A 27,935-nucleotide genomic window follows, 5' to 3' on the forward strand; every position below is an offset into this window, starting at 1 on the left:
TGTCCTAAAATGTATTTGCAATTTAAACCATTGTCGAATCCCCCCATGTACACTGCTCAAGATTACTGCATCCCCTCAGCGAGCGTCTCTCGTGTGTGCGAAGCTCCCCGTTACATGCTTCCAAGCGCTGCAAGTTGAATATTGCACATAGCATTGTAACCATGCTACTGCCAATTATTTTGCTACCTACTGCAAATCTAAAATGTATCCACAACTATACACTAAGCGACACTTAATCCGATTCATTTAACTATACAAAAACACATTTAGTGGCAGCACTGCATCTAATCCAGCTGTATCATGGCCTAGTACAACTTGAGAAACGTAAATCTCTTGCAGGCATTGGGACATCAAATGTTCACCCCAACACTGCCTTGCTCTTGGACTCCCAGTCAACCAGACTCCCTCCACTGTCAGGTACTGTGACTATTAAGATTTATGAAGATACTTCAATGGGTGCAGGTCCCACAATTGCATGTACAATCCACCTGGTATACTCTCCTGCCAGGTACTATTATGAGGCACAATAAAGATGCTTTTATGAGTGCAGGTCCCAGAGTCACACTTTCTTCTTTACACGTTCAGTTCACCTGGATTATTAGCCTGCCAGGTACTGAGACTATGATGATTAACTTGGATGCATTCACAACAAATCAGGACTGGGGTCCCAGACCTGTGACTCTGGATTCCCTCCAGGTTCCCAGCTTCAACACTTTTGCTTTAAGCCCCCTTCACACTTGCATACCCGTCTCTACGGTCCGCAGTGATCTTAAGGCTTGCGTGATGTTTCTGGCCTGCCGCAGTGCTTTCTTTCCGGTCAGCGTTTCCCAGTTACTTGTGGCAGGTCCACACCGGAAATTTCCATTCAATGATTGTGCTTCCAGCTGCGCAGCGGTTTTTCCACACTGGACCCTCCTTGTGGTGGTGTGCTCTCTTCGTGACATCCCAGTCTACCTTCTCTCTGGTGCTTTCTTCTCTGGACACCTTAAAAATCCCACTAAAATCACCCCAAGAGAAATGCACTTCCCATGGTGACAGGTGACAAAATATTTCCCAGTGCTTTCTGTAAAATGGTGCCCGTCACCATAAGCACACATTTGGTGGAATGCTGCCACCCAAAGCGCAATGTCAAATAACCGTTTCCAAAATCCCCATACTCATCAGCAAGGTTGAGTAACATGCAAATGTAACGAAATGGGAGAAATGTCATGATCCTTCAAATCTGCATACATCAAACCTCTCCTCAAAAACAGGGCAAGAAACGTAGAAGACCTTGCTAACTAAAGACCTATAAACATTCCCTACGCTGAAAAACTGCTAGAACCCTACGTCTACAAACTAAAACCAGAACACACTGAAAAATACCAGCAGCTGGACCAGGCTCAAATCAGATTTAGACCCATGAGAACAGGGACGGCACTTTTATCTATATGCGATGACCTAAAAAACAATGCAGACTGACAAACTCTGCCCTGATACAACTCAACCTCTCAGCAGCGGTCGACACACTCAGCCATGACCTCATCAAGAGACTGGAATAGGAATAACCGATTTAGCCCTGCTCTGGATTAAATCATTCCTAACTGTTGATTGATTGTTTATTTGTAGCTGATAGAATGGAACCAGTCTGGATGAAACCATGCAAATCTACCCCACAAGACACCAACTGTGGAGTACAACAAGGATCGTCCCTATACCCACTGCTCTCCAATATCCGACTCCATTAATCAAGCTCATCAAAAGACACAGCCTTACCAGCTCCAAATATGCTGACACCACACAAATCTATAAAATTAAAGACACAAGAAAAGAACATAACGCTGGAAGACTGTCTAAAAGATCTCTATGAATAGATGAACACAAACAGCCTCAAACTCAACCCAGGCAAGACAAATTATAATTATCTCCAAAATCCAGGCGAATAACCAGGATATCCCCATGGCCCAGAGAAGTAGGAAAAGCCTTGGAGTCCTAATGGAGAACGTGCTTACACTAGAACCACAAGTAAATGCAATAATAAGAAATGCTTCTTCCTCCTACACACGACAGAAAGAATCCTACCATTGCTCGCCTTCACTCATAAAACACTGACCATCATCGCACTTATGTCCAGAATAGACTATGCCAGCAGCCATTTCCTCAGAATGCCAGAACACCTGCTGAAGAAACTGCAACGTATCCAAAATGCAGCAGCTAGACTTCTCCTCAAACTATCACAGCACATGGGAGTCTACGGATCCATAAAGCGCACCCATGCTCAGCGAACGGTGCTAACCGAATTGAAGCTGCCAACAGTACATCATAATCTTCTCTCGCTCTACCTTTGTCCCGCTATGCTCCACTAACACGTCCTACCCCTCAGAGCCACCAGAGCGCCAGAGGACCACTGCGGTGGTGATGGAGCATGGCATAAATATCCTTTAACATTAACAGAACAGTTACTATATTAAGGAAACTCAGCAAAGTGCTTACTCTTACCGACAGGAGTGATCATAGTATAGGAATTTGGTGAATAAACAAATGTGGCTTTACTAATTTTAATCCTTCATTCCCCTGCAGGCAAGCATGGAAACAGATTTTTCGAAACGCTGCTGGGAATATAAGATGTCAGTCCCTGTGCACATATCCTTCCTCTGCATAGCCTGTTTAACAAGTTATTCAGAAATATCAGAGGTTTACATATACCAGTAACAACAGCTAGGCAAGTGTAATGAAGGAGGGGGGAGTATAATCACAAAGGGCACTGCAGTTACCATGTAGATTGCCAGGACAGACGAACGATGAGGTGTGGACACGTCCACTGCTTATTAAATTATAATGCCCATCTTTCCCTACGGAGGGTATTCCCCGGCCTATATAAATAACTAAGGCATTAGTCAGTCCTCAGAACATCTCTAAGCAAATATAGTCTGATGTCCAAAAACGAGTTCTACCTGACCCTACCACTACTCTACTCAACTAAATGAAGTCAGGAGAATGACTATCTTCTCCTGACTGTCTCTTCTCAAGTAGTTTCTTCTTTTCTCCAAAGTTCTTTTAGTAGGCTATTTTTAAATAGTCTCTCGTCACTCTCTGTACCAGTTCTCGTAACTCCTTCGGTAGACTTTTGTGATTACTTTCGTTTCTCTGGACAAGGTTCAATGTAATCCCTTTTGCCCTCCGTCTTATCCTTTGATCCAGGCCGTTATACCTTTTGGATTACTCTGACTTATTTAAGCTGGGATAGGGTTTCTTGGTGATTAACGTTCTCCTTCTTCTGAGATTACTTAGAGTTTCTCCTTTACTGGCTCTACTGGCCTTCACTTTGAACTCCTAGAATTCTTTGATATTCTCTGCACTTATTGCTTCATGGGATTTTTTCCCCACTTCCCAGGGTATTTGTATCCAAGACTTAATGGTCTCATCTAGGTTTATTCGCAATTCTCTTTCTTGCATTGTTACAATTCCAGTTTATCACGTTTCTAGTCCATATGTCGTCAATTTCACTGGGATGAGTTTTTCCAGATATAAAACGATTCCCCGGTGGCCTCCCGGTTCTCAATTCCTCTGGTTTGGCAGAAAAAGCTTTGAGGGTTCTTTGACCAAAAACAGGGTGAAAAACAGATATTCTTGGAAAATCAAACTGCAGCGAGCTAGTCGGGGGTCACATGTAGCCATTGGCTTGAAAATGATGGAAACCAAGCCCAGACTTGGAGGCTCCCTACCAAAGGCATACAGGTGCAGTAGCCCGTCAATCTGGCAAGTGACTCCTTGATTTTCTAAGGGACAGGTCTTCAGATATATTCAGGTAGGCCGCAGTATCAGATTGGTAATGTATGCTGGAATCTACAATTACTCTTTCTAGGTAAAGTCTTAAAAGGGCAGGATGACAACAAGTGGGCAAAATAATTTATTTTCATACCAAGGGCCAGAAGCAGAATTTCATCAACATACTCCTGTACTGCTTGGTTCTGGAATTCTTCCTTACAGCACACTACTTCTAGGTTATTTCAGATATACCACCCCCGCTCCCCCAAAAAAAGAATATATAGTGTAGGATACTAAGCAACAAAGTTTTCCAGATTATGGAAGAACCTGGGAAACTACATCCTTTTGCTGGGAAGAGATTATTGAAAAGATATTTGCAGGATTCTGTTTGGAAGCACCCAAACATACCAAGTTGGTGCATTATAAATCTAAATAGACTTAAGAATAAGGCAGGATAGGACCATGTCACAAACGCTTGGAGGAGTCCGTCTCCCTTTTTAGAACACTATTACTTCTAAGAATCTGGCCATATATTACCAGTGCCTTCTCTGTACTGCTCCTCCTTCCACTAGATGCTAAATGTCATTCCTCAATTGAACCCGAAGGACGTGGGAGACTATTTGTTAACTTTATCCCCAAACTTTGGGATTAACTACTCCTTGTACTTCGGATGGAAACCAAAAATCGACAAATTTGGAAAGTTGTTAAAAATCCATTTATCCAAAAGCTAGTCGGAGGTTGCACTGGTTCTTATCTGCACTCAAACTTCGAATTAGAGACAGTTTACTGTAAGTAATGTACAGACACACACACACACACAGGGAACGTTCTCCTGTTACCAATGTAAATCAGATACTACAGGCATAGAGCGTCAAAAAAACCTTGCATGCACACCTCATCCAACTTTTAAAACGGCAAAAGGTTGGTTGTCGGGAACTCTTATCCAACATGCTGCATTAACCAAAACCTGTCACAGCCATTAATAGCATTCCAGATCATAAAATACCAGAAAGCTTAAAAATCAGAAAAAAGCTTTCCAGATGCTAGTGCACTAGTAAATGGAGCAGAAGTCCACAAAGCTGGGTAATCCAGCCTTCACTCCATTTTCCTGCCGTTCATAACACATTCTATTACCCAGAATATTTTGTTTCCCTGCATCCTTGATTTCGCAAGGGTGCAGGATAACAAGGTTTTTGCTGTACGAATTTGGGATGTTAGTGTGTACATCTGATTTTTGTTACTCCCTTAAGACAAAGTACATTTGCCTTTACAAAAATAAAGTGATTCACCTAAACACTACTTACACTTCGCACTCGCTTATCTGCTTTCTGTTTCAGTTGTTCAATCTGTAAAAAAAATGCACTTGTTTAACCAAAATACCACATTAGAAGCATCCGAAACTTGTACATGAACATTATTCATAAGCATGGAAAGTGAAGTCTTACACAAGAAGCCTGCGTTTTAAATCCACTTTATATACTGGATCAGAACACAATTTCCCAGTGCCTCCCACCCTCCTTTTCAGTTAATTACACAATTTGGAGAACATTTGGGGGAAAAGGCTAAACCCCAGGCCCAAGGTATAGTGCGTTAATGAAGGACATCGGTTTGGGATTGTTGAATTAACCGTGTCCTCTTCATTGTGCCACACCCGACTGGTCCATCTACTTTTTTGTTTCAGTGGTCCCTAGTGGCAGATGATAGTGGCTAATGTTGCATGCGTAACGAGCAAGGGGACCTACATGTTATGTTCCTGGCACTAATGTAGCATAGGTCTCACGGTTTTAATGACATATCTTGAAGATTGTATACATTTCCCAAACCAAGGCATACAATAAGCGGTGTCGCATAGCAATTTACCATGCAATTCTGTAGGTTTGCCAATCAAATTGACACTTGTATCAAAGCTAGCTATGCAGGTTACACTAGTCATCGCCCTGCAATCCTCTCTTGCCCCGGGGCTGTCTTCATCCTCTTTTCTCTGCTCACTGCCAGTTCAAAGGGGCTAAGCGCGAGAGAGCGCGAGAGAGCGCGAGAGAGCGCGAGAGAGCGCGAGAGAGCGCGAGAGAGAAGCAGTAATCATCTCATCCACTCCTAAGTTCTGTGTGGGAGTACTAGGCAAGAATTTTTGGCAAATAATTGCAAACCAGAAGTAATCAGGTGATACTTTCATTAAATTAACTATATCCTGTCAGACCTGTATGAGAGATTATATGGGATACATTACTCACCGTAATCGTATTTCTCATGCTTGTATCTGCTTAGATCACATGCTGTGCATAGGCCGACATCTAGTGGAAGCTGCGGAGTATTACAGTTTGTTTTTCGAAACTCGAAAATGGGCGTCGACACAGTCGTGCCAGTAATACTATCCCTAGTGTGACGTCCACTGTACCCAAGATCCCTCACGCGTCTAGGATCCTCAGATTGTATTTTTTCTGACATGAGGAAGCATGAGGAGTAGCGCGAGTACAGATAATCCAAGCAGATAGACAGAAAGGTAAGACTACCAGCAATCATGCGCCTTCTCTCGGAGGGGAGGAAGGGTGGGTCGCATGTGAATCTAAGCAGATACAAGCATCAGAAATACGATTACGGTGAGTAATGTATCCCTTCTGAGGCTTGTGGAATCTGCTTAGATCACATGCTGTGCATAGATTAGCGAGCAGTACCAGAAGAAGGAGGTGGGATGTGAGAAGAGTCATGAGCAAACAGGTGTCTCAGAACCGCTTGTCCCACTTGTGTATCTGTCTTGGAATGAGTGTCAATGCAGTAATGCTGAGTAAAAGTGTGAATAGAGCTCCAAGTAGCTGCTTTGCAAATGGTGTCGAGGGGAACATTTGCAATGAAAGCCAGAGTGGCCCCAATGCCTCTAGTAGAGTGGGCTCTTGGCGTAAAAGGCAAGTTGATAATCCACTTCGAGATAGCGCCTTTAGAGACGCGATCTCCCTCTCTGCCTGTAGCTACGGAGACAAACAGTTGATCTGTTTTCCTTAGCGGTCTGGTTTTGTTTACATAGTAGAGGACCGCCCTACGCACATCTAGGGTGTGTAGTTTCACCTCAGCCGAGCTTTGCGGGTTCTGGAAGAAAGCCGGAAGCTCGATGGACTGGTTTACATGGAATTTAGATATAAATTTAGGTGAGAACCTAGGGTGTGTGCGTAAAACCAGTTTGTCTTTGTGGATAGTAAAGAAAGGATCCTGCACTGACAGAGCCTGAATTTCACTGACCCTTCTTATAGAGGTAATGGCTACTAAGAAGGCAGTTTTATAAGTCAGGTGTTTGAGACTACTTTTATGCATGGGTTCGAAAGGGGAGCCCATGAGCTTAGCTAGCACCACATTAAGGTCCCATCCTGGCGGTGGGTTAGAAATAGGAGGGTGAAGTCTCTTTACTCCTTCCATGAAGGCTTTAACTACTGGTACTTTCCACCACGACACCTTGTTATGGGATGTGGTGTAAGCCGAGAGGGCAGCCAGGTGTACTTTCAGAGAGTTAAAAACCAATCCTGCATCCAGCAGGTGGAGCATGTATGTCACAATGTTGGACGGAGTGCAATCAACCGGGTTGATTTGTTTATTCTGGCACCAAATAACAAATCTCTTCCACTTGTCAAAGTAACAGTGCCTTGTGTTTGGTTTCCTGGATTCTTTTAGGATGTCCATACACCTCTGTGGTAAATTGAGATGTCCAAACTCTATGACCTCAGGAGCCATGCTGCCAGGTTCATTGAATTGGGTTGCTGGTGCACTGTTTGACCTTGTTGCTGGGACAGTAGGTTGTACCAGGCTGGGAGTTTGATGGGCTCGCACACCGCCATCCTGGGTAGGTGTGGAAACCATGGTTGTCTCGCCCACATGGGAGCAACTAGGATGAGCGTCATCGATTCCTTGTTCATCTTGTACACTACCTTCCTGATGAGGGGAGTTGGTGGAAAAGCGTACGCAAACATCCCTGACCAGTTCATCCACAGGGCGTTCCCTTGGGAGTCTGGCTGGGGGAACCTGGATGCAAATCCTGGGCATTGTTTGTTTTCGCTTGTGGCGAATAAGTCTATAGTGGGGAAACCCCACTGAGAGAAGAGATCTTCTACGATCTCTCTGTGAAGGACCCATTCGTGTTCTTTTGGGAGGGAGTCTCTGCTTAGAGCATCCGCTAGGGAATTGAGCTCCCTTGGAACATGTTGCGATGACAGGAAGATGTTCTGTCTGAGTGCCCATATCCAGATTTTCTGGGCAAGCTTGGACAGATTTGGCGAACGAGTCCCTCCTTGCTTGTTCAGATAGAACATGGCTGTCGTGCTGTCCGTCCGGATCTGCACCGACAAGTTTATTAGATGGGGCTCGAACGCCCGAAGCGCTCTGAATACTGCCAGAAGCTCTAGCAGGTTGATGTGGTTCTTGGCTACTGAGTGAGACCAGAGACCCTGAGCTGTGTGGTGGAGATGGTGAGCTCCCCACCCAGTCAGGCATGCATCTGTAGTCACCACTGCCTGTACTTCGGGATCGTAAAAGGGTTTTCCCCTTGCGAGATTCTCTCTTGCCCACCAGTGTAGGCTCTGTACAAGTGTTGGCGAAACGACCACTAGATCGTCCCACTGACCACTTGCCTGAGACCACTGTTTCGCCAACCATTCCTGCATAGGACGCATGCGCAGTCGCGCGTGGGGGACCAGGTAAATGCATGACGCCATCATGCCCAGTAACCGCATTGCTTTGCGTACCGTTATTTGTTGACCGGACTGATAATGTGGAATTTGCAGTAGTATATTCCGAATTCTCTCTTCCGAAGGGAAGGTCAACCCTTTCTGAGTATCTAGGATTGCTCCTAGGAACTGTTTTGAGGTGCTTGCCACTAAGCTTGACTTCTTCTCGTTGATTGAGAAGCCTAATTCGTGGAGGAGGTCGATAGTCCTTTGAATGTTTGTCCTGCAAATTCCTGGGGTTTCCCCCGTTATGAGCCAGTCGTCCAGATAAGGGTACACTGGGATTGCCTCCCTGCGTAGGTGTGCAGCTGCCACCGCCAGTACCTTGGTGAATACCCTGGGTGCTGAAGCTATCCCGAAGGGCAGTACCTTGAATTGGTAGTGGCGACTGTCCACCTTGAAGCGCAAGTACTTTCTGTGCGCCGGGAGCATGGAAATATGAAAATAAGCATCTTTCATATCCAAGGTTGCCATGTAATCCCCCTTTTTTAGGAGGGGGATTACCTCTTGTAGCGTGGTCATACGGAATTTTTGGGGCTTGACATACTTGTTGGCAGGCCGTAAGTCCAGTACTGGGCGCATTGTCAAATCTTTCTTTGGCACAAGGAAGTAAGTTGAATAGATACCCTTGTTTACCTGGTGTCTTGGGACGAGTTCTATCGCGTCCTTTTCTAGCAGAATGGCAATCTCCTCGAGAAGGATCTTCTGATGTTCTAAGGAGTGTACTCTTTGTCGTGGAGGATGGTTCCGGGGACGCTGCAGTAAATCTATACAATATCCTGTGGACACTGTTGACAGCACCCATCTGTCTGAGGTGATCCCTTCCCAAGCCTGGGTGAAGTTGGAAATGCGTCCCCCTACTGGGGTTGCGTGAGAAGGGACCCTGAACTGAGCGTCACTGCTTTGGTGGAGGCGTGCCACCTCCCTTGTTGGGGCTGCCTCTGCCTCTTCCACGCCCTCTCTTGTTACCCCTGCCGTAACTTTGGGTAGACTGCTGGTTGTTCCACTGTGTACCCTGTACCTGGGCATAGTTGCCTCTTTGTGAATTTTGGCGGCGTGGGCGACGAAAATTACTATTCCCCCTCTGGTTAGGGGGTTTGTTGGTTAGTTGGCCAAGGGATTTCAGTGTCTCGTATTCGTCCTTGGCGTTTTTAAGTGCGTCTTCGACCGCTTTCCCAAACAATAGATCGGGTTCCACCGGCTTGTCTATTAATGAAGCCTGAGTTTCTGTCTTGAACCCCGACTGCCGTAACCACGCATGTCTTTTGATAACAGTACCTTCTGCTATCAGTCTTCCTGCGTTGTGCGCGGCGTCGAAAGTTGCTTTTAATATGCAACCAGACACGGCTCTCCCTTCTGCCGAGATCCGTGCCAATTGGCCCTTTAACGGATCAGGAGAGGAGGCTATGAGCGCCGCGACCTCTTCCCATTGATGGCAGTTGTAGCTGGCCAACAGGGTGGTGGAGTTAGCAATCCTTGCTTGGTAGGCGGACGTTGAGGCTATTTTCCTGCCAAACCCGTAAAGTTTCTTGCTCTCCTTGTCGGGAGGAGCTTCTGATGAAGATAAGGGTGTTCCAGCCCTCTTCAGAGTGTTGGTAACAACTAGGGAGTCTGGTTTAAGATGTCCTCTTATATAGAGAGGGTCAGACTGGGCTGCCCGGAAAAGCTTTTCGACCCTGGGGTTGACTGCTCTGGTGAGGTTTGGGTTCACCAGGGACGGATCTATTCTTCGTTGGATGGATTTAAGGATAGGGATGGTCTGAGCGACCGGCCTCCTCTCTCCCACCAACTCTTCTGCGAAGTCCCTTTCCTCCTGTACACTGTGGGTGTCGATGTGAAAATGTTCTGCCGCGCGAGCGAGAACCTCATTAAGGAGGGGCTGGTTATCGACTGGCGAGTCGGTAACTGGGGCTTCGTTCTCTACCGGCGAATCTACTCTGTAAATTTCCTGCTCATCTTCTCCCTCCTCCTGATCCTCATCATCCGCATAGTATTCCGTCCCGGCTTGTTCCTCCATAATTTCAAACTCCTGGTCCCCCTCAGGGAATGGAGTAGAGTAAGGCTGCACCTCGAAGGGTTCAGGTCTTTCGAACCGGGCCTTTTTACTTAGGGGGATAGGATCAGTGGAACCTGAGGGTGTGGCCCCGTGAGGGTCATACGAGAGGAAATGTTCTGGATTCTTGTCGTAGAAAATCAGCCAAGGAAGACATCCTTGACATGACCCTCTCTATGTCTTCACTGGACCATTCTTTGGAACAGGGTATGACTTTAGTAGGCAATTTAGGGGACTTATCAAGGGTACCCTTGCTGGATGTTGATCTCTCAGTAGACTTGTATTTATCTGTTTGCTTAGGGGGGGGAAGGATGGTCGAACAGGAGTGGAAGAATGTGCTTTCCGCTGTTTCCCCCCCTCCCCGTGCGTGGAAAAATGTTTTCCCTGTCCCTTGGAGGCCCCGGAGACTTTTGACGCCTGGCGTCGAGGATCGGGAGAGGTATCTGTTTTTCGAGCGTGGGGCCTCGCTGGTGTTAACTACGGGCTCCGTCTCTTGGAGCGCGGCCTGGGAGTGGAAGTCGTCTTCGTCCTCCGACGATCGAACTTCCGTTAATCTAGGGAGCGAGGCACTCTTAGCAAGAGTGGATGATTGCCTTGCGTCATGAGGCGATCTCGATCGAGAGCGCCCAGAGGACACCGAGTCGGACCGTTCTATCTGTGCCTCTTTCCGAGAAGTCGACGTCGTCGAGGTTCGGTTGGACTTAGTGTGCTTAGTGTGTGTAGGGTGTGTAGCGCTTGCGTCGCCGGGGTTCTTCCCCATAGCCGCCCTGCCGGACGACCTTCCGAGGTCGGGGACCTGCGCTCGGCTGTCTTTCGACGCCGTAATGCCCTCGCCGTCCGAAAGTACGGCGTCGCTGCCATCGCTGAAGGCGCCCTCCGCTGCCATGGCCGCCTGCCTGGCGTGGTGGGCCCAACGCTTAGTCGAACGGTCCTTAAGTGTCTTAGGTTTAAACCTACTACACGCTCTGCAGTTCGCTTCGGGGTGGTCCCTCGGCAAGCAGAGATTGCACGTGGCGTGCCTGTCGACCCAAGGGTATTTGCGGTTGCACTTGGGGCAGTATTGGAAAGGGGTACCCTCCATACGCACCTAAAGGCAGCGGGCTGGTAAGTGTATGAAATATATAAGATAAGGTGTACTTATATACCAAGAGTGAAGAGTATGTACCACCCCCCACTCTCCCTACTTGCAGGGCCGAGGCCAGCGGCCTACCAGGCCCGGGCCGAGGCCAGCGGCCTTCCGAGGCCCAGATCCGTCGTGCGGCAGCCGACGGTCGATGTCTTCTCCAGCCGTCGTCGAGGGTCGACGTTGGGGTGGGGAAGGATGTCAATAAAGAATTATATTTTTCAATTATTAGCAAAAGTATGGCTAAGGCCAGGGGACTCCGCAAGATGCTTCCGACCAGTATGGCGGAAAAAAACAATCTGAGGATCCTAGACGCGTGAGGGATCTTGGGTACAGTGGACGTCACACTAGGGATAGTATTACTGGCACGCCTGTGTCGACGCCCATTTTCGAGTTTCGAAAAACAAACTGTAATACTCCGTAGCTTCCACTAGATGTCGGCCTATGCACAGCATGTGATCTAAGCAGATTCCACAAGCATCAGAAGAACAAGTTACTTTCTTACCTGGTAACGTTCTTTCGATGGGATGGTCCGACGACGTATTCCATATCTATGACATGTAATCACCACAGCTGTGCTGCTTCGGAAACTTTTTTCGACGTCTGCGTCCTGCGTCGATGACGTCGATGCGCCGTCGTCGAGGGCCTCCTCCGACGTCCGATGTGATAAGTAGGACGCACGACGCCCGTAGCCTCAGTTGTAGTTTTTTCCCCCAGAACGTGTGACACTAGTCAACTGCCAGTCAGACACAAAGCCTTGCGGAACGTAAGCTGCAATCGCAAAAGAAATTCTGCCGCGGGGAAGGCAGGGCGGGAGCGATATGGAATACGTCGTCGGACCATCCCATCGAAAGAACGTTACCAGGTAAGAAAGTAACTTGTTCTTCGAGGGGATTGGGTCCTCCGACGTATTCCATATCTATGACAGACTCCCAAAGCAGTACCAGAGCAAGGAGGAGGGAAAGAATTTAGAATCAAGATTAAGAATAGCCAATCAAATAGCAGAGCAAAGGACCGCCTTGCCAAAGGCCAGATCCTGTGCTTGGATGGCATCGAGGGAATAGTGACGTACAAATGTATGTACCGAAGCCCAGGTGGCTGCATCACAGATGTTGCGAATAGGAACACCCCTCTGCAGGGCAGTAGACGCAGCCATACCCCTGGTAGAATGGGCCCGCAAGCCAGCCGGTGGGTCCTTACCCGCCAAGCGGTAGCACTCCGAGATGGCCAAAATAATCCAGCGAGACAAAGTCTGTTTCGTCACAGCTTGCCCCAAACGCTTACCAGCGTAACCAATAAAGAGTTGATCGTCCACTCTGACCCGGGACATGCGTGAAACATAAAAGCTTAAAGCTCTCCTAGGATCAAGCCTATGGAGCCTCTCCTCTTCCTTACCAGGATGCGGAGGAGGATAGAATGCCGGAAGAACAACCTTCTGGGCCAAATGAAATTCCGTCACTACCTTCGGAAGAAAAGAAGGACGAACTCCAAGGACAACCCTGTCCTTGTGAAATACAGTGAAGGGAGGCTTAACTGAAAGTGCCTGTAACTCACTCACTCTGCGAGCGGAAGTAACCGCAACTGAAAACACAGTTTTCAGAGTTAACAGCCTCAAAGGGCAAGAATGTAAAGGCTCAAACGGAGCACCCATAAGAAACTTAAGAACAAGGTTTAAATCCCAACCGGGCACCAGGAAAGGTGACGGAGGGAACACATTAGTGAGCCCTTTCAGAAACTGTGAAATCAAAGGGATTTTAAAGTAAGAACACTCTTCAGACGAGCGCTTAAAGATGGCAGCGCCGCCAGGTAACCTTTAACGGTACCCACTTGCAAGCCCCTGTGGGCCAAAGAAAGTAAAAAGGACAGAACCATGGGAATGTCACATGCAAAAGGATCCACATTCTGAACACTGCACCAGTCGCAGAACTTACGGCAACGGTACAGAGACTTCGTTGCTGGCCTTCGGGCCGAAAGCAACACCTCCATCCGGTCCTCAGGGAGGTCCCAATCCTTATACCTCAACCTTTCAGAAGCCAAGCGTGAAGGTGGAGGGATCTGACCTCTGGATGGAGAACCTGACCCCCCTCCCGTGAGAGCAGATCGTCTCGGTAGGGAAGACGAAGTGGAGGGCAGATGGATAAGTCGAGAAGGTCCGGGTACCACGTCCTCCGAGCCCACGCCGGGGCAATGAGGATCATCCGGGAACCGAACTTCCGTAACCTCCGCAGCACTTGCGGGATGACGGGGACTGGAGGAAACGCGTACAGCAGCGTGAATGACCACTCCACCACGAACGCGTCTCCTAAGGCTCCTTTTGGAGGAAATTCCCGCGAGCAAAACCTTTTGCACTTCCGGTTGACACTGGAGGCGAAGAGATCCACTTGAGGGGTCCCAAGATCTCCAGGAGAATCTCCTGAGCCACCTCCCACTCGTGAGAGATTGCGCTCTGCCTGCTCAGAGCGTCCGCCGTCACGTTCTCGTCTCCGGCCAGATGAACTGCTGAGATCGAAACTTCCTGCTGGATGGCCCAGAACTCGAGCTGCATCGCCTCCCTGCACAGAGGAAGGGACCCTGCCCCCCCCTTTTTGTTGAGGTAGTGCATGGCCACTGTATTGTCCGTCAGGATCAGGACACTCTTTCCTCGCACAGTCGGCAGAAAAGCCTTCAGGGCTAGCCTGATGGCCCTCAGCTCCAAAAGATTGATATGGAGTCTGGACTCCGACGGAGACCAACGACCGCTGACTGTCAGCCCGTTGGCATGAGCTCCCCATCCCGTGAGGGATGCATCCGTCACGACCGTCACCTCCGGCCAGGGAAGCCAAAATGGAGCCCCCTTCATCAAGTTGCCTTCGACGGCCCACCACAGAAGATCCCGGGCGACCGAGGGCGGCACCTGAACCGGGTCCGACATCCTGCCGGAGGACTGCGACCATTGCGTCTTGAGTGCCCACTGCAAAGATCTCATCCGCAGGCGAGCCTCTGGCACCAGAAGAATGCAGGATGCCACGAGGCCGAGCAACCTCAAGAACTCGAACGCAGGGAGCGTCTGGGCATGCTGAAACTTGTGCACCATCTGCTGAATGTGAAGAGCCCTCACCTGGGGAGGAAAACACTGCCCCAGGGAAGTGTCGAGCACCGCTCCGATGTACTGGAGCCGCTGTGTTGGCGTCAAATGGGACTTCTTTAAATTGAGGGAGAAGCCCAGCCTGTGAAGGGAGCGGTAGGTGACGGACAGATGATCCAGGACTTGCTCGGGAGAGCCCCCCCTGATCAACCAATCGTCCAGGTAGGGGTAGACGTGAATCCCCCCTTGCCTGAGATGCGCTGCCACCACCACCATGAGCTTGGTGAAAACCCTCGGGGCGGAGGTCAATCCGAACGGCAGGACCCGAAACTGAAAGTGCGAGTCGCCAACCGCGAACCTCAGGTACTTACTGTGCTTGGGATGGATCGGCACATGGAAGTAAGCATCCTTGAGGTCGAGTGACACCAACCAGTCCTGAAGCTGAAGGGCCTGGAGGACTTGAGAGAGAGTAACCATCTTGAACTTGTCCTTCCTGAGGAGTTTGTTCAAACCGCGCAAGTCCATGATGGGTCTCAATCCCCCGTCTTTCTTCGAAATCAAAAAATAAGGGGAATACCATCCCTTGTTCCTCTCCGCTACAGGCACCAGTTCTATGGCGCCTTTCTCCAGCAGGGCTTGAATTTCCTGCGCAAGGAGCGGATCCGGACTCTGCAAAGAGAGGTTCCCCGGTGGATTGTCGCGAGGCCTGTGCCGAAAGGGAAGACAGTAGCCGTGGGTTATGATCTCCAGAACCCACACATCTGAAGTAATGGCTTGCCACTCTACAAGATGCTGCGCCAGCCTTCCCCCAACCGGCGAACCATGGGACATGGCCTCACGACTGAGTGGGAGCGGCTGCGGCGTTACCTGAGGGCAAAGAGGCAACTGCCCGAGTGGCCTTGGCACCACGGGTACCCTGTCGTCCACCTCTGGTACCCCTGCGATGGCCTCTTTGACTGCCAGCTCCTCTCGCTTTACTGAAGGATGAGTAATAGCGAAAGGAACCACCCCTCCATTGCTGTCCCCTAGGACGAAAAGGCGGAGGTTGGCGAACTGCAGCGCCCAACGACTTTGCTGCAGCTTTTGAGGTCTGCAACCTCTCAAGGCTCTCGTCAGCCTTGCTGCCAAAAAGGTGTTCACCGTCAAAGGGCATGTTGAGGAGCCGGGACTGCACATCAGGAGCAAACCCCGACTTCCGCAACCACGCAAACCTGCGTATCAAGGTGCTCGCCGCCATGGACCTACTGACGCATTCAGCTGAATCCAAACCCGACTGAACGGACTCACACATGGCATCCTTACCATCCTGGACCATAGCAAGGAAACCATCCCGTTCGTCCCCTTCGGGAATATGTTCAGCCGCCAACGCAACACAGTTCCACAGAGTGTGTGTGAAACGAGACAAGGCACAAATGGAGTTGGCCGCCTGAAGCGCCATACCACCAGAAGAAAACACTTTCTTCGCCCAGCCATCAAAACGTTTGTCGTCCCTATCAGGAGGGATGGTAGGGTACGACGCCTGCTTTGCCGGGGCCGTGGCCGTGGCCGCCTGCACCACCAGACTCTCCGGAGTGGGGTGCCTGGTCAAGTAGCAGGGGTCGCTACTGGCTGGACGGTATTTTCGCGACAAGGATCTGCCCACCGCCGGGAGACTCTCCGGAGCAGTCCAAGCCGCCGCCACCCTTCTCTGTAAAGCCATATGGAACGGCAGTACCGGGTCAGTTGGGGGACCAACATCAAGGATGTCCGTCAGATCATCCTGCACAAACTCCCCTGGGGGAGCAGACCATCCCAAGTACTCAGCAACCCTAGCCATAAGGCGCCGGTACGAAGAGTCGGCATGAGAGCCAGGCTCAGGCCTACAAAACTCCACCTCCGGAGAGGTGTCCAGTCCACTGGCATCATGCAGGGACTGTCTCAAATCGTCAAACTGACTATGGCCCGAGACAATTTCATCTGGAACCAGAATAGGAACCAGGCCATCAGAATCCTCATCCGCCTCTGAAATATAGTCCAGGTGGCGAAAAGAAGGCACCCGAGAGTGCTTGCTCTTAACCAGAGCCTTCCTAGGGGGTTCTCCCGTGCCACGGGGTACCTCCGACACGAAAGGCGTCGATGGCGTCGAGCGAATCGGCGCCGGCGTCGAGAGAACCGGCATCGGCGCCGAGAGGATCGGCGCCGGCGTCGATGGCGTCGAGCGAATCGGCGCCGGCGTCGAGAGAACCGGCATCGGCGCCGAGAGGATCGGCGCCGAGGAAATCGGCGTCGACGTCAGACGCAGCGCCTCCAGCATCGGCGGCGTCGACACAGCCCTCGAGGCCGGAGCCCCGAGCGTGTCCCTCGACGACCCGAGCGTCGACGGCCTCGACGACTTCCTCGAGGCCGGAGCCTCGAGAAAGCCTGTCGACGCCCTCGACGCCTCAGACGTCGATGTCTTCCTCGAAGACTTCACAGGTGCACACGGTCTCGAACGTGTCGAGGACCGGGACCTGGAACGGGTACGGCGAGAACGAGTCTCCTTGTCCGGACGGGACCTCTCCCGTGACTCGTGCCGACCACTCATGGGAGCGGTGTCTCTCGACCTCACACGACCGACCCCACTCGGGGGCGCGGACGGCGTAGTACCCTGCGACTCAAGAATCGCCAGCATTTTCTTCCCGAAGGAAGCCCATTCCTCCGGCGTCGCACGGCTGGTGGGGTAAGCGACGTGCCGGGCAGAGTCCTCCGAGGAGGACCTGGAAGACGACCGGTGTCGGCGCTTCCGAGAACGCCTCGAAGAGGCTGAGGAGTGGCGAGACCTACTCCTAGATGGAGACCCACGAGACTTCCGACGATGACGCGGAGATGCACCCCTCGAATCATCCGTCGAAAGCCCCGCAGACTTCGACTTCCTGGGCTTGGACACCCGACCTACCGACAATTTCTTCTTACGTTCTCGTAAGGCTTTGGACGTGAGCGACTGGCAGTCGATACGGTCATCCGTGTCGTGGGCCTCCCCGAGGCACCAGAGGCAGGCGTCGTGCGAGTCCGTCACCGACATCTTGGACCCACACTCCCCGCACTTCTTGAAACCCGGACGCGGGGTCGAAGACGAAGTAGAAGACATCGTCAAAGGATTTACACAAAACTAACAGGTTCGAAGAACCGAGAAGAACAGAACTCCAAAGAGTCGAGGCGTGAACCGAGAATCACGAAGCAACACGTTCGCGGAAAAAACGGAACTGAGGCTACGGGCGTCGTGCGTCCTACTTATCACATCGGATGACGTCGGACGTCGGAGGAGGCACTCGACGACGGCGCATCGACGCAGGACGCAGAAAAAAGTTTCCGAAGCAGCACAGCTGTGGTGATTACATGTCAGATATGGAATACGTCGGAGGACCCAATCCCCTCGAAATATATTTATTTAAAGACAGTCCTGCAATTCCATTCCTTAAAATTTAAGTTGTTGCATAATTATAGTATTGATACTATAAAACACTGCACCTCCATGCTTTACAGTAAAAGTTTAGGTTCGTGCATCTCAAGCTGAACTATATTTCCTTTTGTAGGGTAAGTTGCATCATATTGACAAGTGAACACTTGAAAACGTACATGATCACACAGCCAAATGCTTTTGATGGCAAATCTAGTTCTGTAACTTTCTGGTTGCATTCATATGTGCAACTGGTGCTCAACCCATGAGCTGATCACATACTCCTTGACATTCTATCTCATCACCCTGTTGCTTTATACCAGCTACCCTGAAAGTGAGCTGGCTGCAAACTACAAAATTCCCCCAAGGTCATCCAGTTCTCTGCCTGCGAAGCCATCCACTCTGCTTAGTGTCTTACTTCGTTTCCTCTTACATAATGAATGCACAAAGCTAATTAGATGTTTAAGTAGTGATAAATATTCCTAGTCTGTACATCGACTTCTACTGCACTACCATACACTGTAGTTAGCGTCCCGAGCTCACTTTGCTTTATGATTTCATTATATCTTAGCACCTGGAGGAGAGAGCAGGCCAAAGTGGTTCGAGAGCCTTTTTATTCTATTTGTGTCCATTCATGCAGCTAACATTTGCAATTTACAGACACTCACTCAGGGCTTGTTTAGTCTTTTCGCCCACTTGCACAGTAGAGTAGATTTTATGATTGGCGAGTACCATTTGCAGGGGTGGTTTGAAACTTTTATTTAACATTTATTTGTTTGCAATAAAAGTCAAATACAAGTTATACTGTGCATGGCTGACTTCTGGGTGGCAGCAGTGTGCCAAACATAGCGGGTTTTTGGTGACATGCACCATTTTACCAAAAATCACATTTAAATTTATTGTCATACGTTGCCATGGGTCGAGTGCATTTCTCTTCGGTCATGTAGGTAAGCTAAGTTACTCGACCTGCAGGTCTACCAGAATTTTCAAGTCCTGACTCCTCTCACTTACATCAGCAGTACACAAGACGGCTGCATTGTTGCTAATTGTGTCTTTGGTAACTTCTAGTGACACTAAAAATATTTGTACAATAGGGTTCGAAATTGAGGGGAGCTATGGAGCTCCTGCTTGAGGCTTAGAAGAGCCTATTAAGCTGGACACCAATGGCTCCCAGGAGCTATTTTGGGCTCCCCAGGGCAACTGATGCCAAACAAACACACCTATGTGAATTTAAATGTGTGCGTTTGGGACAATCTATAAATAAAAATTAAAATACATCTATAAAATATTTAAGGCATAACTGGTCATAAATAATGGACACACTGATATGTTTGCATCTTATGTGGAAGTTAGATTTGCGAAACGCTATGTACTGGCTCCTGGTCACTGGTTAATGCTTGATACCGAGTAGCTGCTTTTAGCTCCTGCTTATCAATTCTTAATTTCGATCCCTGGTACAACAATGCTAATCAAATGGGTTTGTTTGCTAATCAAGACAATTTTAATTAGCAAACTGATACATTTTCTAAAATTAATCTATGCCTTACAAACAGTATTATTCATACACAAATGGCACCTTTGTTAGATGCAATATTTTATAGAGTTTACAATGTTCGTTTGAACAATCTTATATGAATAATTAGATTTAATGGCAGAACATAGTCAGATCTTTAAATAAGGACGGCTAAAATACTGCTAGCAATGTGTCCGCCCAAATTAGACCAGGAATTAAAAATACATCTAGTTAATATACACATGTCAGGATGAGACAGTAACTTAGCAGAGCGAGTTAATCACTCACATGTGTGTGTAACCTGCAATCACAGGTTTGAATTTGAGCAGGCTGTTAATCCTTTCATGGTCAATAAAACATATTACAAACCGACAGATGCATTTATGGAAAAAAAACACTGTAGTTGGGGATGGGGGGGCAATTCAAGGCAGGCTCACAAGCAGTCGTGCCTGCTGTAAGCTCCATCTCTGGACATCAGTTTACCCCTAAAATATGCTTTATCTATCTACTATTATCCCTCCGATTGCGAGGCACTTACTCCTAAACTGAATGAGCTTCTAAATTCCAGCGCTTGGGGATACGGAGGAGCCGATGCCGAGGGAGTGTGCAGCTCTCCCCTGCGACCTCTGGCAATATGGAGTGTCACGCGCCTTTGGCACTGAAGATGGGCAGTGAGGATCGGCTACCCACTGCGTGGGGCCGGGTGTTGGAGAGCGGAGGGGCTGGCTTGGAAGCAGAGAGCCTCCCTGCTGCAGCGGCCCTGGCGAACTGGCATCAGCTCGGAGGCCTTGTGTGTGGAGCGGGATCCGGATGATGGCCCTGGGTGAGTGCTCCCTCTCCTGGCCCCCCAGGTCAACGTATTGCTGAGACCTATGGTCGTGGAGGGAGCGCTTTGCCCACGCTGTACCGCTAGCCCCCTGGAGCGGCTCTCTGGGTGATGGGGGAAAGTTGGCGCTGCGGTTCGGGGGTAGATCCTTCCCCCGGAGGAGGTGCACCCGTCCAGCTTCTGTGAAGGGGCGTGTTCTCATCTTTTGCATTTAAACGGTATTATCTGACAGTGCGCCTTACTATATCTCCTTTGACCCTGCCTGTCTCCTGGAGCCCAACAGGAAGTCTCTTCGACCCACTTCTACCTATGCTGGAACGCTGATTGGCACCCCCTCTATGCAGGGGTGCCTGGGGGGCCATCTGAGGCATAACAGCTCATGTGCTTCTCCAGACCGGGGTCCTGTCAACACAAAAGGCTTTTCCCTGGATTGCATGACCTCTTTGGCATGCTTCCCTGGGGCACATCCCCCTGTGCACATTTCTTCTGGCCCCCTCTGAGGTTGGCTCCTACCACCTTCGCAGGGCTCCCATGCTGACAAGCAGCTGAAGATCTGAGACTACCGTCATTTTGCTGACGGTGCGGCTGAATCTTTCCTGCAATGCCCTAATCTGGTGGAAAGTCAGAATCATCATATATTAAAGCGATGCTAACTTCACAGAAGGCAAAAAGCAAGCAGACGCAATCGATCCGGGCAAAGAATCACTCGCCCCTGCGCCTGCCCACACTGGATCATTCACAAAGACTTCGAGGACATGCTAAAGGCTTTCAAGCAAGACATCACTCAGGAAATCACTCTGGAAATCAAGGTTTCAAAAGGATAGTCTGGCTAAATCAATCTCCCACAAATTCCCACTTCCTGGGTCGTGAATCCTGTGTGAATGATCCAGAGGGGACAGTTTGCGAACAGCCCCACGATCATGCAGAACTAGCAGACCGAGCGGGGGACATTGAGGAACAGCTGGAACTAATCTGCACTAAACAGGTGAATTTAGAAAACCGATTGTGGCAGAATAACATCCGCCCGCGCGGGATCCCGCGTGAGGTTCAAGGCCATGACTTGGCGGACTAGGTTTGTGACCTTAAGGTCACTGCCGGAGTCGGAGGAGCCGATCTTGGACAGGAACCACCAGGTCTTTTCTTCTGTACAACAGCGGTGCAACTGGCTCCCAGATGTCCTCTTGCAGATCCACTTTTTTCATGAAAAGGAAACAAACATGGTAGCGACTCGGAGAAAGGAGCCTCTCTAATTCCATGGCTCCACCATCACCTTCTTCCATGACCTCTCGCAGCACACCTTGGCTAGCCGATGGTGACTACAAAGGGTCTCATCCTGGCTGTAGTCACAGAAAATCCACTATCGCTGGGGATTCCACTGCAAATTTATCTTTGACTATCATAATTATCACTATGTGGTTGCTTCAGAACATGAGGTGAGGGAGCTGATGGTGGAAGACAGTGACACCCCAACTGGCAGCTGAGGGAGCCAACAAGGAGCCCCGAATGGAAAGAGGAGACCTAGAGGAAGGCGTGACTTGGCAAAAGGAACAAGTTACTTACCTGTAACTGTTCTTCAGTATGGGTCTGGCATGGATTCACATGCTCATGAATATTCCCCGTCAGGCTGGGAAGCCCCGGTAAAGAAAAAAATCAATTTCAGTTTTGTTTCTGAACGGTCTTTCTCCTAATAACCAATCACTAGTCTCTGGGTCATACTGCCCCCAGCCAATGACTGCCCTCTACCTAAGCCCCTTCTCTGGCAGCCATCTTCAGATTTGGTAGCACGTAAAGTGGCAGTAGGACGAAGAGAAGAGCCACAGAGGGGTAGGAGGGAGGGTTTGCATGTGAATCCATGCCAGACCCATGCTGGAGAACACTTACAGGTAAGTAACTTGTTCCTTCTCCAGCATGGGGTCTGGCATGGATTCACATGCTCATGAATACAAGAATACATAGCAGTACACACATGCACAACCACAGAATGTGGTAAGCCTCAACATTAAGCAATTATATCAACTTAACATTAAGCATCTCTTACCCCTTCACCAGGCCCACCTTCAGGTGAACAGGTTGCGCAGCACTGCCTGGCCGACTCTTGACTTCTCCCTGGAATCCCGGTTGATGCAGTACAATCTCGTGAAGGTGTGCGTCGACCTCCACGTAGCAGCCCTGCAGATGTCTAGCAGGGGCACACCAGATAGGAACGCTGTGGTAGCAGCGCTCGCTCTGGACGAACGGGCTCTCGGACGGCCGGGCAACAGTCAGTTTGCCAACCGGTGACAGTGCATGATGCAGCCGGAGAGCCATCTGGAAATGGAACCCTTCAAGAGGGGCTTCCCTTGGTTCACATGTCCAAAGTTCACAAACAGCTGTGATGTCTTCCGAAAACTCTTTGTGCGGTCCACGTATAACTTCAGCGCTCTAGCGACATCCAGCGAGTGCAAAGTCCTCTCGGCCAGCCACAGGAAGAAAACGGGTAACACCAAGGGCTCGTTGAGATGGAAGTCTGACAGCACCTTGGGCATGAAAGAGTGGTGTGTCCTCAGCACCACCCTCGTCTTGTGGAAAGTCAGGTATGGAGGCTTGCAGTAGAGGGCCTGGATCTCTCCCACTCGTCGTGCGGAGGTGATGGCCACAAGAAACGCCGTTTTCCACGACAGGAACTTCAGCGGTGCCGAATGCAGAGGCTCAAATGGCGGCCCCGGAGCCTTCACCAGCGGGAACGATCGGAACAGTCCCTTCATGAACTCCTTCACTAGATGTTGGGACCACAGGGATGAGCGCCCCGGAGTTCTGGTGTAGCAGGAGATAGCCGCCAGATGGATCTTGGAGGCATGGGCCAGCCCAGCCTTGGCCAGCGATAGCAAGTACGGCAGCACTTGAGGGGCCGTAATCTGCAGAGGGTTAATCTTCTCTGCCTAGCACCAGACAGAAAACCTCTTCCATTTGTGTCCATAGCACTTGAGAGTTGAGGACGTCCTAGCCTTTAGAAGCACCTCCTTGCAGTCTGCCGGGATATCGTACCCTCCAAACTCTAGTGCTGCAGGAGCCAGTCCTGGAAGTTCAGCGACCCCGGGTCGTGGTGGAGGAAGGCCCTCCTTCTCTGGCAAGGAGATCCGCGTCCGTCGGCAGTTTGACTTGGGGGGGGGGGGGGGTGGGGACGCTGTCCAGAAGGTCCAGGAACCAGATCTGTCTAGGCCCACGCCGGTGCGTCAAGGATCATCCTGCACCGTGACTGTCTGAGTTGGTTGATGAGGAGTCGCAGCAGCAACGGCGGGAACGCATACAGGAACAGGCCGTCCCAGGGGAATGAGAAGGCGTCGCCCATGCTCCCCGGCTGTGGAAACCTGCTGGCGAACCTCCGGCACTTGGTGTTCGTCGCCGTCACAAATATGTCGACCTGGGGGATTGCCCCATCGTTGGAATAGCAGATCCACTTGATTCTGACGCAGTTCCCACTCGTGGCACGGGCACAGCTTCCTGCTGAGTGAATCGGCAATGGTGTTCTTTACTGCTGCCAGATGGAAGGGTACCAGAAACATCCCTTGGGCGACGGCCCAGTGCCACAGATCCTGGGCTTCCTAGGATAGGGCTGGGGATCTGGTGCCTCCCTGCTTCCGGATATAGAACATCGTGGTGGTGTTGTCAGTGAAAATCCTTACCACCTTGCCCTTGAGGGATGGGAGGAAAGAACTGAGGGCTCAGAACACGGCTCAGAGCACCAGGACAATTGATGTGTAGTGACCTCTCCTCCGGGAGCCAACGGCCTCTTGCGTGGAGATCTCCGTGTGCACTCCCCATCCCTCCAGGGAGGCGTCTGTCATCACCGTCTCCTGATGTGCCGGGGTCTGGAAGTACATACCCGCCACCAGATCTGGTGGTGGGGCACCCGCGCGCATCTCTTGGCGTAAGTTTTCATTGAGCGGGATCCTGTCTTCGAAGCTGCCCGCATCCAACGAGCATCGAGGAACTTCTGCAGTGGACGCATCCGCAGCCTGCACAGGCGCACAAGGACATCATGCCGAGAAGGGACTTGATGGACCTTACCCTGGCCACGTCCATGGTCAACAGCCGTTGTACCTTGCCCAGGATGGCTTTCATCCGACGGAGAAGCCAATCGTGCCACTGTCTTGAGCCTGGCTCCCAGGAACAGGGCGACTTGCGATGGTACCAAGTAGGATTTCGTGAAGTTGATCGAAAATCCTAGATCCGTGAGCAGCTGGAAGGTCTTCGCTGTGTGCCCGATGGCGAGTTCTCTTGTCTTTGTTCGGATGAGCCAGTCGTCCAGGTATGGGTAGTCGTGGATCCCCTGCAGGCGCAGCTGCGCCACCACTGGTGCTAGGCACTTGGTGAATACCCTGGGCGCCGACTTCAATCCGAAGGGAAGGGCCTTGAACTGTTAGTGTCGCCCTTGGACTACAAATCTGAGGAACTTTCGATGTCCTTTTAGAATGGGGATGTGAAAGTAGGCATCCTCCAAGTCCAGCGACGATAGGAAGTCACCTTGCTCCAGCTGTCCCAGCACATGCTGGAGGGTGACCATCCGGAACTTCTGAGACTTCATATACTTGTTTAAACGACTAAGGTCCAGGATGGGTCGCCAGCTGCCGGTCTTCTTTCTTACGAGGAAGTATCGCGAGTACACTCCAGAGCCCCGGAGCCTCTTTGGGACAAGCTCGATGGCTCTTTTCTTCAGCATCGCCCTTCCTTCCGGCAGCAGTTGAGGGATGTGGTTTTCCTTCCTGGCCACGGGTGGAATGCGGGGGCACTTCTTTAGAAGTGAGTGTGCCCGCGGGCCAGGGCATCCAGCACCCATCGGTCGGTGGAGATGGACTCCCACAAACTGACGAACTTCGCCAGCCGGCCTCTGACCGGGGTGCTCAGGTGGGGGCCCGACGCTTCGGCCGGTTCAGTCCTGCTTGGCAGCAGCCTTGCCGACGAGATCCTTCTGACTTGCCACGTCCTCTGTAGGCCTCCTGCGACAAGGAGCGGGCCGCCTGGCGGTACGTCGATGAGCCGCCGTCGAATCCTTTCGAGGCACCTTGCTTGCCTCCGGAGTTCCGAAAGGGCAGCCGTCGTTCCTGCAACACTCCCAAGGCCCGAGCCATCTCCATGTCGGCCTTGATGGCCTGCAGTGACTTGTCTACTGCCTTGCCAAACAGGTTGTTCCCGTCGAGAGGCATGTCCAGAACTCTGGTCTGCATGTCTTGGCGAAAATCAGTTGCCTTGAGCCAACCACGCCGGCGAAGGCAAACACTGTTGCCCATCTGGCGAAAACCGGTGTCAGCAATGTCCGTGGCTACCGTTATGGGGTGGTCTGACGCCAACTCGCCTTCCTGTAGGGTCTCCAGGGCCTCAGCCCTCTTGTAATCCGGGAGGTAGTCCAGCAGGGGAGCGATCTTAAACCACAGCTCCCTGTCGTAGCGGGCCACAATCGCGAGGGCGTTGGCCGCTTTAATCGTCGTCGCCGCCGAGATGACCCGCTGACCCAGGGAGGTCCAAGTTGAAGCCGTCGCCCCCGCCGCTTTCTTCTTGGCCGCTGCGGAGATGACCGAATCCGGGGTCGGCTGCGCCCTAAAGGCACATGGGGGCGGAATCCAGGACCCTGTACTACTTGTACCGGTCTCTCTTGGCAGGAGTCGTGGACGGGTTCTTCAGGAGCGACAGCCCCTCGTCCCAGATGTCGAGTAATGGTACCGAGAGGACTGTCTTCCTCTTGGCCTCACGCCGTTGATAGAGGAAGCCTTCCTTCTTCTGTTCCTCGGGGCAGAGCTGGAAGAGCTTGGATGCCCTGGCGATCATGGCGTGGAAGGAGCCAATTTCGTCGGGCGGGGAGGCCTGAGGAGGTGGTGATGGAAGGCCCATCCCATCAACACCGTCGTCATCCATCCCCGTCGTGGCCATCTCTGTTTACTTGTCATCCCTCGGATCAGGGGAAGGAGAGGAGGGCTGCGGAGGCCGTGAAGGCTGGAAGGGCAGGGGGTGAATTCTCCTCCACTTGCTTGGATGGTTTCCCGACAGTCCAGGCTCTGCTGGATCGCCCGTTGGGGTTAAGGGCAACAATGTTCTTATCTCCATATACAAGGCCTGGAACGCCATCAGGATTGCTCCCGAGTTGTCCTGTGGCCCAGATACCCGCTGCGACGGGCGCGACGGTTGGGGAGTGGAATCCTCTGCCTCCATGGGCTATTCGTCAGCACCACCGTCGCTTTCTTTGTCCACTTCATCGGGATCCCTCCCGTGGGACCATACCTCCTCTAACTTCTTTTTCAGGATCTTCGCGACTCCAGCCAGCTCCTCCTCAGAGGCGGTCTCTGTCTGTGATGGCCCCCGCCCCCCCCCCTCTTTTTCCACCGGGGTTTTCACGGGGGTCTTATCAATGGGTTGAAAAGAGGATTCCCTCCACGGTGGCAGGGAAACTCTAGGCCCCGAGGTCGCCTCCACAGGCTTCGCCAAGACTCCCCCGATAGAGGCCTTAGCCGGGTGAATCAGGGCCTTCACGACTTTGGACGTGCTTGAAGCCTTCACCTTGGGGGGGGGGAGGGGTCACCACCTCGCTCCCCCTCGGCTGTCTCCGTCGGGATCGACCGGGACTTCTCCCGAAGTTTACCCGGGTTCTCCGATTTCATCTTCCCCGAGCCAGAGCGTAGTTGATGGCGTCGGCAACCGAGGAGCCCGACCGATCGGCGCGTCTGGTGCCCGCAGACTCGCAGTGCTTTGCCTTTTGTTGGGCCCCCGTCGCTGGAGCGCCCTCAAAGGTCTTAGAAGACCGCTTGGACTACTCACCTACCGCTGGGCTCTTCCCTTCCAGCCAGTTGGTGAGGTGGATACGCTGATCCTTCATAGTCCGTTGCGACATGTTCTTGCACAACGCACAGTCCTTCTCCACGTGCGTTTTGTCTTCGTGAAGGCAGTAGAGGCATCTGGAATGCTCATTCTCCTTGAAGACATTCTGCAATCCACATCCAGGGCAGCTCCTGAACAGCTTGGATCCGGGCGTCATGTTTCCTTTGTCCTGGGCCATGTCCACACAGGGTAGGCCTTCCGGAATCCTCCAAGAAGTGAAACTCAACGAAAACTTCTCCCTTGAGGGGCGTAGAAAATTCCGAAACGGGTCCGCGTTGATCGGAAGTAGTAACTGTGGAGCTTGAGGCTCGATTTACTGAAAATAAGGGGGTTAAACTCTGAAAAATCGCAAAACGCAGTAAAAGCTCGAGAGCTATAGCACAAGGACTCCCAACACTTCAACGTGCAGTAAAAATCTGAAGATGGCTGCCACAGGAGGGGCTTAGGTAGAGGGCAGTCATTGGCTGCGGGCAGTATGACCCAGATACCAGTGATTGTTTTGTTTCTGAACTGTCTTTCTCCTAATAACCAAACTGATTTCTTCTATACGGAGGATTCCCCGCCTGACGGGGAATATTCATGAGCATGTGAATCCATGCCAGACCCCATGCTGGAGAAACAGCCCAACCGCCCAAAATGGAG

At 51.0% G+C, this 27,935-nt stretch overlaps 1 protein-coding gene across 1 annotated transcript in view; it reads right to left on the reverse strand.

Moving 5' to 3' along the window:
- Positions 1 to 27,935, reverse strand: part of ZDHHC6 (zinc finger DHHC-type palmitoyltransferase 6) — a 395,617-nt gene that overhangs the window by 72,886 nt on the left and 294,796 nt on the right. Inside the window, exon 8 of the mRNA XM_069611791.1 lies at positions 5,052 to 5,093. Within this exon, the coding sequence (XP_069467892.1) occupies positions 5,052 to 5,093 (42 nt within the window). The remainder of the gene's footprint in view (positions 1 to 5,051; positions 5,094 to 27,935) is intronic.

This window comes from Ambystoma mexicanum, chromosome 8 (assembly GCF_040938575.1).
Source record: "Ambystoma mexicanum isolate Mex_15411 chromosome 8, UKY_AmexF1_1, whole genome shotgun sequence".
NCBI lineage: Eukaryota > Metazoa > Chordata > Amphibia > Caudata > Ambystomatidae > Ambystoma > Ambystoma mexicanum.